General features: G+C 42.9%; 2 protein-coding genes across 6 annotated transcripts in view; both read right to left on the bottom strand.

Moving 5' to 3' along the window:
* Positions 1-12,439, bottom strand: part of AIMP1 (aminoacyl tRNA synthetase complex interacting multifunctional protein 1) — a 433,090-nt gene that overhangs the window by 325,405 nt on the left and 95,246 nt on the right. The gene's annotated exons all lie outside the window — the stretch shown is intronic.
* The window catches only part of NPNT (nephronectin), a 78,238-nt gene that overhangs the window by 46,297 nt on the left and 19,502 nt on the right, over positions 1-12,439 (bottom strand). For 3 of the 5 annotated variants that reach the window (XM_069978411.1, XM_069978414.1, XM_069978413.1), the window contains exon 3: positions 3,214-3,267. The exons of the other annotated variants lie outside the window; for them this stretch is intronic. In XM_069978411.1, the coding sequence (XP_069834512.1) occupies positions 3,214-3,267 (54 nt within the window). The remainder of the gene's footprint in view (positions 1-3,213; positions 3,268-12,439) is intronic. 5 annotated transcript variants of the gene reach the window in all.

Here is a 12,439-nt window from a genome sequence, read left to right as displayed (position 1 = left end):
CAAAATGTCTGATATGTTGTTAGGATCAGTCAGAACCCCCCTCCCCTCAACAAAACTTAAGAGACTGATACCCTTTAACCCCTTCAGCCATATATACGTTCCTGCTGCCAATGCCCGTGCAGTAAGAATGTGAGTGTGTGTGTATGTATATATATATATATATTCCTGGTGTGAAGGGGTTTTAATGTGTGCAGGGCTGCTTCAGTTTGAGCAGCCCTGCACACATAAATGTGCCAGGAGACGAGGATAATGACAGGCAGTGGTGATCACGGAGCCAACTGCCAACTCCTTTAACGCCATGACTGCTACAGATTGCTACGTTTAGCTTGGATGCCACCCTAGGAAGTGCTAGAAAACATGGATACACCCATAGACTAGATACATGTTTTTCTGCCAATCCTACTTTATCGAGCGGCATCCAACTTCTCCACCCACCGGGAGTCAAATGCTGTTCGTTTGAGTTCGGAGAACGTGGCTGAACCCAAACAGTGCGGCAAGTCCGCTCAGCACTAGTCAGGTATCATCCACCCCCTGCTATATACATTTGCATAAAATAAATAACTATAGTTCTACCCAAAGCCGTATTAACAGCTGCTGCTGCCCTGGGCACTAGACCTGAAGATGCCCCATCTAGGGCAGCATGGGGCAGAGTGGTTTCGGAATAGCTTTTTTCATTGTTGCTTGATGTGCCATCCTAGGATATCTGGGACAGATAGTACAGGGTCACTTGTTTCCATTTGTGGCGTAAAAATACAGAGTCGTAGTCAGCTGTCATCAGTCCGGTTCCGCTGGCAGCAATACAAAGAAACGAAGACAAAGAGGAATCTAAAGAACTATTTTTGTGCTGGAACAGATGTTTTCTCTGTGATGTAGAATGAGATTTGATAAGGTGGATTATACAGATCATAAACAGACTGATGGACGAGGATTAGCACTTTTGCACTTTTTTTTTTATCTGTAGGGGTTATGTCTTTCATCATGGATTCTGCATGACTGGCCGCAGAACATGAGCGCAGCGGTCTGCAAAGTCGTTCTATGCTTTCTAGTGTATTTATGGGCACTGTACATGTTACAAGTAATGTTGTTGGCCCGACCTGACTTTCTTCCTTCACTCCAAGCACAGTATGATCTGGTCGCAAACACATGCATTACACAATAGCATAGTGAAAACTAGACCGTAATAATTGCATGGATAATTACATGGGCATTAGATGTCCAATTGTAGGATGCATTATTTTCCTATAAGGCTATGTTCACATAGTATTTTCGGAAGTATTTTTTTACCAAAACCAGAAGTGGGTTAAAAACACAAAAAATGTGCAAAAGTTTTACTTATATTTTTTCTCTGTTGGTTCGACTCCTGATTTTGGCAACAAATACTGACCAAAATACCGTGTGTGAGCATAGTCAAATAATTATAGGGCTTGTCTTAGGGTATGTTCACATTAAGTAAAAGCGTCAGAATTCCACTCGCCCACCTTAGTGTCCCACAATGTCCCTATGGGAGGGCGCGCGCTCCTTCGCTTTCGTCTCTCTCCGCTTGAAGAATTGACACATCAGTTCTTTGAGCGGAGAGCGACGGAAGCGAAGGCACGCAAGCCCTCCCAAAGAGACACTGTGTGACACTGAGACAGGTGGGATTCCATTGAGGAGAGTTCCGCCACGGAATTCCACCGCTTTTCCTTAGTGTGAACATACCCCAAAGTAGGAAACTATGGCCTAGGTTTACTATTAAAAATGGGCCAGAATTCTGCTGTGCATCACATTTGGTATGCTGCATCTAACAAAATTTCTGCCACAGTTTAGGCCAGCTAATAGTTGGTCTAAACTAAAGGTCCCCATACAGTGTCCCCTTACCCACCGCTTGCAGCAGGTTCCCCCATCAATATGAGGCATATGGAACTCTCCCCAATGACCAAAGACAGATGATGTTGGTGGAGATGGAGAGCTTTGGTTGTGGCTTATCTCTCCCCTGACTGTGGCCTATGCCTAACTCCCCATAGAGAACACAAGAACACTCGGCCGGTGCTTGGGGTTCACAACAAAGACCGCAGCACCTGCATCGTTCTATTCATGTAAAACAAACATGTAAAAAAACACAAAGTTATGTACCTAGTGGTACATTCACTTTAAGGCCACATTCACACAACATATAATTTCATTAAACAGCAGTCGTTGTTGCAGGTTTGCAAGAATGGCCTTTGTTTAATGAAGTGGCCGATTGCTTTAATTACTATGGAATCTCAGACGCAGTGTATACACACTGCATACACAAAAAACAGACATGTCAATTTTGTGCGGCCGCTATTCATTGAATAGCAACCGCACAAAATTTACTGAACAGACAATGTAAAGCGTGGCCCCGGCCTTACTTTGAATTGTCTGCTATGGTTATTGGAATATGGGCACACGCTAATGTGCCCGCATTCTAATTTAAAAAAAAAAGTCATGTTCATCTGCAGTACCGGCTGGGATGAACTTTACAGACAGCGGCCATTCTGTGACATGGCCGTGTCACAGAACGGCCGCTGTTATACAGCATGTGAACCCAGCGTTGATCTGTTTCTGTTTCACTTGAAACACTGACATGATTCTTTTACACTGTGTTATATAAAAGAGTAGCAATAAAATGATGGCAGTGTGCATGAAGAGTTAATCTGTTTGTAGATAACAGTAATAAACTTAGTTGAAGACCTTAAGAACTGTACTCTCACTTTTAGTGCTTAGGCCAGCTCTGTGACTCGGGAACACAATTGACATGCTGGAATTCCAGCTATTCTGTGTGCTGGGTGTATTATACAGTACCCTTAGGGCACAATAAACACAGTTTACCTCCTCGGAGACACAGGCAATATGATCAGACACTTGCATGCACATATAGAATAAAACATGCTAAATTTCTAAAATAATAAACACTAAAAAAAAGACAATGCAAGGCTTAGGTCATACAAACACGCAGCATGCAATGACCCATTTTCAGCCACCATTTGGTCTGCAGGTGAATTTTCGGACTAATCTGAGTGCTTTTTACCTGATGATCTTTGTGCATGGAACATAAACCATGTTGGTGATCTTCACAGTGTAAAGAAATTATACTGGTCAGTGAAAAGCAATAAAAATAAAAGTTGATAAAGTCTTATATCTCGAGTCTGTGCTCCACAGACACACACTGTATTCTGCCAAAATGATTTGTAAGAAATATGTTTAGCTAACCTTGTGTACGGCACCTTACGCTGGCTATTCTCTGCCTTAAGACGTAGTAGAAAGCTGCAAAACAAATGTCCAAAAAAGGAATTGTAGATCTTTATTTTTATTTTTTTATTTTTTTTTTGTTCCTTTTGGGTAGGCTGGACTTGGGTCCTAATCAACATGCTACATTCCGGCAGCCTCAAACACATTCAACTTTCAGAGAAAGTCTGCAAGAAGAAAAAAAAATCTGGGACAGGTTTAAAATTAAAAGTAATAGCACAAAATAAGAAGGTTATTGTAAATGCACAATGCATGCTGAAAGGAAAACCAAGTTAGTAGTATGGTACTGTACATGGCATAGCACTGCTGCTACATGGCAGGAGCGTCTCTCAGTGTCTCATGGCTGCAAACAACGTGAACTTGATTTTCATACTCACCCAGTAGATGTATAGTGATATATTAAACAATTGGACAATTTTTTTTTCATGACTTCTTTTATGCTTGTAGTATTATTAGGCCAACAGAAGCTGATACAGGTCTTCCCATGCTTGAAACCGCCTATTACCTAGCTGGTGGCCCTAGGCTGGACAACTAGAGAAGAGCATGTTTGGGTCTATTCAAACCCAATCGTGTCACATTTGACAACCGGTGGCTTAAGAAGTTGGATGCAGCCCTAGGGAGTCCTGCAAAACATGGATATGGTCCATGGCTGTATCCATGTTTTCCAGGCTGCCTTAAAACAAATGTACCAGAAGGAACATCGCTTTAAGATTTTTACATCAATAGACCAGCGCCAGCGTAGAGATGCCACTGCCATGGTGCTTTTTTTTAAACCGTGCATGGCGTTGGGCTATTTCCGATCACCGGCCCAGGCTGGAGCACTGGTTCTGCCCTCCCCTCTGTGACGCAGCTCCATGAGAATCAATACAACAACATCACAGAGGGAAGGGGTTTTGTCACACTGGGGGTGGGCAGCCTCCCTTAAGTGTTTTAGGACTGGCCGGCGAACTGGGCTGTGTTTCAAAAAACGGACCGTAGCACGGCATCCCCGCACCAGTGGCGGTCTATTCATGTAAAAATCTTAAAGCGATGTACCAGCTGGTACATTCACTTTAAGGCCCTACTACTCAGGCCGATCAGGAGGAGCCAGCAAGCCGCAACCTGTCAGATCATTGCTCGCTTGCTCCTTGTTTCCCGCTCGCTGCTGGCGCTATTAAACGCGCTGACAAGAAGTGGGTGGGCCGTAGGGAGCTGCAGGACCATCATTATCATTGACAATTTTTTCAACTCGTTGAAAGACAAGGATGCACGACGTCGGCTGATCGTGCCATTTAAAATTAGTTAATACACCAAGTGATTATCAGCCATAATGGCCGATAATTGGCCAAATGCGACTGATAATCACATGGTGTCATAGGGCCTTTAGGGCTGCATCGTACTTCTGCAGCCACCGCTAATCAAATGTCACACGCTGGGGTTCGGACAGACCCGGGCATGCTTAAGTCGCGCTCCTCTCATCAGACAACAGTTGTCTACTAAATCATTGGGTACCCACAATGCTTACTGATTCACAATGCTTACTGGTTACACAGTACTTTCCCTTGGTTATGTCCACTGGATTACCTGTGTAATTTCACTTTTTCACCACCATTGAACCCACTTTTACCAATGTGCGCAATTCCTGCATAAAGAGCTGGCATAAGTGCACTGAAAGTTATCTTCCAAGCTTGTTCCTTTGCGTGACTGGAGAAAGGATATCTCCGAGCTTCGACTGAGGAGACAGACTTTCAATGGGTAAAGCAGAGGCCAAGTATTGTTCACACTAACATAGTTCCATGATGTCAAGTTTATGAAGACTTGCTTAGTTTGTTATGCTATTCTAGACAATAATAATAATAAAAACATATATATATATATATATATATATTATATACACACATACATATAGGGGGAGATTTATCAAACATGGTGTAAAGTGAAACTGGAATCAGATTCCACTTTTCATTCCTCACAGACTCTTTGGAAAATGAAAGGTGGAATCTGATTGGTTGCTAGGGGCAACTGAGCCAGTTTCACTTTACACCGTGTTTCATAAATCTCCACCATATAGTATATATATTGTTATAAAATTGTTATATTCAGCGTAATAGAACCCATTTGAGTGTGAACAGAGTTATGATGATTACAATTACAGTCAACACTGAACCTGCTCCATAACATTAGCAGTGTGTGGGAGATGGCCCATAGCAATGGCCCATAGCAACCGTAGCAACCAATCACAGCTCAGCTTTCAAGTATTCATAAGCCCTGATAAAATAAAAGCTGAGCTCTGATTGGTTGCTTTGGCCCATCGCTACAGTAACAAGGCCTGGTAAATCTCCCTGTAGATTGCTCCCTTCATTGCCAATCCATTAACATAAAAACATGCAATTACTTTTTATAAGTTCATAAAAGCCATTAAAGCCAATTTGTCATTAAAACAAAACATCTACCATGTAGAAGCTTTACAAGTCTCTGAGTATATAAAGTATATAAAAAATAAAACCACGAATGCACATTACACAGCAAAAGTTAACACCAATTTAAAGTGAATTTAACCACGATACATGGGAAATCTCAGAAGAAAACGTCTTATAATGTAAGGCTATGTTCACACACTTTTTACAACCAAACCAGGAGCGGGTTGAAAACACAGAATCTGGGCAAATCTTCCCATTATAATTTTTCCCTGTCACTTCCACTTCCGATTTAAACTTGAAAAAAGACTGACAGAAATACTATGTGTGAACATAGCCTATAAGTCAGACTGACACCAATTCTACTTGTTGGTACCTTGTATATTATTGTGCGAGGGCCATGGAAGTCAATGGATCTTTCTATGCATCATACTATAATGCTTCTTACATTGCCGGGGTTTGTAGACATCCATATAACCCCAGTGAGAGGGTTGAAGCAGATTTATACTATATTCTTATGGGACGTTACATGAGGTATCATTTATTTTTGTACTTTACAATGTTCCCATGTACAGTGACAACATAAGCAGCCATGGCAATATACATCATCATTCAGACAGTGAATAATTCAGCAGACAATGATGGAAGCTAATGCAGACATCTTTTTGGAGTAGATTATAATAGTTCCATTTAGCATAGTAGACATACACTGGCTCTTATTGACACCTAGATATCGGGAATTCGGATGTTCAGACTGGTTTACCGATCAAAGATCCAAGACAGAAGGAAAATGGATCTCTTGAATAGTAGCTTGAACACAAAATCTCAGCACTGACCTTGGAGCCAAGAGTTGGAGGTCACTACTGCTCCAGTTCTCATCATGCAGAACACATGAATGCTTAGGCAAGCCAAACCTTTACATGTGTGGGGAGATCAGGAGAAATAACGAATGTCCATTGGCTGGCAGCTATTGTACGTACGTGGATACCTCTAGCGTGCATTAATTCATTTGTATGTTGATCACTTTGTAAGAATGTCGTCAATATATCGGCCCATATGGTTGCATGTATGAGCACAAACAGTGGTGTCCTCCTTCTATAGTCCCGGATCAGTGCTGAACACAGTTTAACAAAAATTTATGCACAGATTATTCATATATATATATATACACAAATATTTTATGTGTTTATTACATGTATCAATATGCTAATAAATGCAGTATACAACATGATTCTGGTATATGTAAAATCTGGTCCATGAAAACAAGTGAACTCACATTCTCCGGCCTGGGCAGAACATTCATGGGAAACCATCCATTTTGCAGAATGAAACAGAATGCCCCACACTGACCTGGGAATGTACTATACACTTCATATATTCTTTATTCTCACATAGTCATCTTTGGTAAACCCTCCGAACCCTCTGATTTACAAATCTACAATCATCTCTAAAATAAAGCACAGGGTGTCCAAACACGAGACACAGGCCTTTCACTGTGAGCCCATCAATTACAGCTCGCCGGTAGACAAGTCATGGGATAAGAGCAGAGCAGCAATTCTAAGCACAGTACTGAGTCCATTGTACTGACAGAACGAGCAGAGCTGCAAGCAGTGCTATGCCATTGGATTTAGTAAAGTACCACTGAGAGTGAAGGTGTGAGACTGCCTGTGAATAAATAGGTGCATGGTATGTAGAATGCATTTCAATACAGCAGCACAAGCATTGTAATAAGATTACATGGAGAAGCAGTTGTGAGAAGCCAGGAGCGACATGCAGCAATCCGGGCCCCCCGTAAGAGGCCCACACACCTTCTTTATTACCAGGATGCCTTGGCCTATACTGTACAACATATACCTGAGCTTTCAGCAGGCTTACACGGGTGGTGCCCCTAAATAACCTACAGCATGCCCATACCAATCATATGTGTTGCATCATTCTTTGCATGCACTTGTGTCTAAAAGTAAAAATACTAATTGCTAGAAAGAGAAGAGGATGCTTAAAGGGAACCCGTCACGTCCCTTACGCTATGTAAACCTACCCCTGTACCCTACAAGATGGGAGTCTCAAAATAATCATGGTTAAAGGAGAAGTCCGTGGTCGGCCTTTTTTTTTTTTTTTTCCAGAAGAGCCAGGGAGGAGGTGGTTGAACATAACAACATGCACATACCTCTCCAGCTTCAGCGCAGGGTTCGCCGTCCTCAGCTCTGATTCCTGGTCCTCCAGCCGCTTCTTGGTCTGAGCGGGGACCTGGGTAGTGACATGTCAGGTTGGCGGGACCCCGCTACGGCCGCTGATTGGCTGAGCGGGCCTGACAGATCAAAACCGGTCCTTACTCCAACCAGGAAGCGGCTGGCGAACTGGGAACACGAGCGGAAGACGGTGGACCCTGTGCTGAAGCGGGGGGGGGGGGGGGGGGGGAACCCCATACTTCTTCTTTAATGTTAGCTGCTATCAACAGAATGAAAGAAAAAACACACATTTAAGGTGGTAGTTTAGACTTAATGGGGTTATCCAGTGCTTTAAAAACATGGGCAACTTTCTTTCAGAGACAACACGACTCTTGTCCCCAGTTCAGGTGTGGTTTGCAATTAAGCTCCACTCTTGTCTCTGGAAGAAAGTAGCCATGTTTTTGTAGCGTTGGATAACCCATTTAAGTTGGCTAGACCCATCAACTTCGGCAGATTTTAACAACTATCCAAGGTGTAGGATTGCCTTCTAATGGTGTGTTTACACAGAGATTTATCTGACAGATCTTTGAAGCCAAAGCCAGGAACAGACTATAAACAGAGAACAGGTCATAAAGGAAAGACTGGGATCTATCCTCTTTTCAAATCAATTCCTGGCTTTAGCTTAAAAAAATCTGTCAGATAAATCTCTCTGTGTAATGCTACATTTACACGGAGAGATTATCGGGCAAATTTTCGTGATAACGATCGAATTCGAACGATAATCGTACGTGTAAATGCGGCGAACGATCGATAAATCGTTCATTTTGATCTTTTAACATGTTCTTAAATCGTCGTTCGTAAAAAAATTTGCCGATCGTTCCGTGTAAACAGTCGTTCACTGATTTTACCTATGTGTGTGAGATAAGCTTAATCAGTCGCAAAACGAATTTTCTGTACGATATATCGTTATATCGATATATCGATATATCTAAACGCTGATCGTTATAAAAAAAACCATTGCTTCAAAATCGTTAATCGTTCGATTGGGCGAATTATCGCTTCGTGTTAACGTAGCATTAAGGCACCGGATGATGGTGGAGAAAAGGGTCAGGTGTGTTGGACTTTTGCAGTCTGATCCTATTGTTCTGGCTGGAATAAGCCCACGTCAGAGGTGCATGGTGCAAGGTCTATAAGGGTAGTGCCTAATTATTACATATTGATATATGATACAGTGATTCTACGACATCTACAATAAAGTAATGTGCTATAAGTAACAGATATGCAAATTACTTCTCCAAAAGGAAGAAAACTAGTCTGTCAGGTGTCACCAATTCATGTGAATCCAATCCAAAAGGAAGAGGAGCATTTCTGTTGCTGTGGTATTGGCCGCTCTTTAGTAGCCAGCCAACAGGCACTCTTATAGTGACAGATGTAAGAACAGCTGTCTATATGTAGATCCTGGTCCCTGATTTGTCCAATAATCTCTAATCCTGTTTCAAGACTCTTTTATGGGTTGAACATTTTTTTCACTTTTTTTATCAACACAGAAAGTGGCTTTGTGTTCAGCACCACGGACAACACACTGAACACGCCAAATAGCTGTGCATCACAGGAGCGTGTTGTTGATATTGCAAATATAATTGGGGCAGTCAATTTTTGAGACAATTATGGTCTTCTTTGATATGCTACATGACCACATTCCCATTGGAAAAAAAAGGGCCAATATGACAGCTTTCAAGATGGCGGCCATAATCAGGACACAGCCTAAAACATAGGCCTCCTCACCTATTACAACTACACTGAAAAGACTGCCATCTAGGCAGGGTAACCATAACTACGAGACTGTTAGGGTCCTATTACACAGGCCGATGAAGGTACAATTAATTCTGTAAATGAGCGCTGATCTGCTAGATCGTGCTCATTTACTGGGCCTATTACACAACCCGATAATCGTTTAGCAAGGGCTGCACGGACATTGATAGTGATGTTCCATGCAGCCCTTGCCCAAACAGTTAATACCTCACCTGTCCACGCTCCCAGTCTCCTCCTATGCTCTGCTTCCTCCCCAACACCACATGCTGTAGCTTCAGAGCGGCCTATCTGCCAACCACTGGTCCCGGTCAGTGATTGGCCGAGCAGCGTGTCAGCTCACACAGACCACTCTGAGGCTATGTTCACACTACGTATATGTCTGGCCGCATATTTTCGCGGCCGGACATATATGTTTTAAACTCCGTCCGGGAATTGCGGCCGGCTACGTACGGACCGCAAACTTACGCCCATGGTCTACTTACGCTTCCCGAGCGCCCTACGTAGCGATATGACAGCAGTCTTTTACTTGGAAACCTTCGCCTAGCCCCGGACACCCCACAGAACCTTTTGGATCAGCACAAAAAGCTTGCAAAATGAAGAAATCACCACTACGTACGGGACCGCATGTTACGCTACGGGCGTAAGTTACGGCATTTTCGTCCTCAAACAATGGTCTGGTTCATTTTTTACGGCGTCGCGTACGATCCTGGCATAAGTTTGTACGTAGTGTGAACTGTGCAGCCGTACATCATATACTTTCTATTGTACGCAAACTACGTAAATCTCCGCCCGCTTATTCACGGAACGCGCTACGTCCAGAGACTTATGTAGTGTGAACATAGCCTGAAGGTGCAGTGCACGTTGCTGGGACACAAACAGAAAGCAGGAGGAGACCAGGAGCATGGACAGGCATTAACTATTTGTTGAGTCGTCAGCCTTTGGCCATGCATTGCTATTACACATAGCGATGCATGGTCGGCAGCTGTTGGTTGTAGGTCTGGGCCTAAAGAAACAATCAGCCAATGATTGTTGTCATCGGCTGATCCTTGTTTCTATTATCCAGAGCGATAATCAGCCGAATCAGGCCAATTCTCGATCTGTGTAATAAGGCCCTTAGATTTAAAACTGGTCATATACATTAGATTACCTGTGGGACTGGCCAGTTATCTAGTCTGTATGGGATCTTCTCATAGCAGACGTAAGGAAAGAAAAGGGTCAGACATGTTGGATTTGGAAGGGATAGCTATATCAAATGTGTGTGCAGCTTAAAATACTGACAGTAGAGAATGTAATATACAGTAGAAGAAGGTCCAAGGGCCCAATAAGTACAAGGCTACAACAGTGCACAGCAACACTCCGATAAGATGTGTATACAGTGTAAACCTGATCGAAGAGCCGTGCATCATAAAACTTCCTAACAAATACAAATGGACTCTCTCAGGCACGCAGGGGGTGTGAATGGATAAAGTGATAATGTACTACTGTTTATTGCACGGCCATTGCTCAATGTACAAGCGATATCACAGTGAGTGCCATATGATATACAGTGTGCTGGACTATGTACAGTCATATAACAGAGCTCCTGCATTTCCCCTTTGGATAGACTAGTCTGAAACTGCATTTGGCAAAGTAAGATCTGAGGAGTTTGGCAGAAGAAAGTGTTTTCCTTTATCTGTTATTCTTGATTATTATACAGAGTCTAGATATATGCTAGCGGCACAGCCAGGAGCGGTCTATAGCCACACTCTCCGCTCTGTCCTGCATTGTGTCTGCTGGATTCATGTTCTCCAAGCTATTTTTGGCCAAGAATGTTTGAATTTATGTTTCGGAGGCTGAATTTAGAATAAGTTAGGTAAATATTTAATTGTGACTGTGCTGATGTTTGATGGGGACTGAAGCTATAATGTAGACTTATGGCTTTGCCTTATATGTAGAAGTATTAAACCACAATTCTTTTTTTTTTTTTTAATTGCCACTGCAGTTTTTTAACCAAAGACAGAGGTGGGTCCAGCAGGAAGAAGAAGTAAGTCCTTTCTTTATATGTCCTATTCCTTTTAAATCCACTTCTAGTTTTGGCTTTAAAAACAAAACTGCAATGTGTGACTCCAGCCTAAGGCTATGTTCACACACCATATGAGACCGGCCGTTCCGTGACCCCGGCCGGGTCACGGAAAGGCCGATCTCTGCCCGGATCATCGTAGCCGGTACTTAAGTACTGGCCGGATAATCTGTCCGGCCGCAGAGCTCTGATGCGGGCGCATCAGCACGCGCCCGCATCAGAGCTTCCCCCTGCACACTAAAAAGCAAGCGGCCGGAGCCACTTGCTTCATAGTGTGAACTGACAGGGTTTCCTACGGCCGCAATTCATTGAATTGCTGGCGCAGAAAACTGACATGTCGAACTGACTGACAATGTGTATACACTCCAGCCGGGATCCCTTTGAAACTACGGCATTGTTCCACCCCGCAAAAACTACGGCTGTTGTTGCCATCGGCAACAACGGTCGTAGTTTTACGTAGTGTGAACATAGCCTAAGGATGTATTTAGTGCATTGCATTTTAAAAAAAAATTCTATAATCACTAAGTACCACTTAGATCATTAAAAAAAAAGTTTCGCCACCAGGCTCTGATATGCAGGTTCTCTATGCACTGGAGGTGAGCCTGGCATCCCCAGTGTACTGACATATCCTCCCTTTATAGAAATCAACTATAACCAATAAAGCAACAGCTGGGCACCACATAGGTACACAAATGGAGTGCTAAGCAACCTGTCTGAGAAATCATGCTGCACCTTAAAAGAGAAAAGTTACACAG

The sequence above is a fragment of the Dendropsophus ebraccatus genome, chromosome 7, assembly GCF_027789765.1.
Source record: "Dendropsophus ebraccatus isolate aDenEbr1 chromosome 7, aDenEbr1.pat, whole genome shotgun sequence".
Classification (NCBI taxonomy): domain Eukaryota; kingdom Metazoa; phylum Chordata; class Amphibia; order Anura; family Hylidae; genus Dendropsophus; species Dendropsophus ebraccatus.
This window is presented reverse-complemented; position numbering and strand designations above follow the sequence as displayed.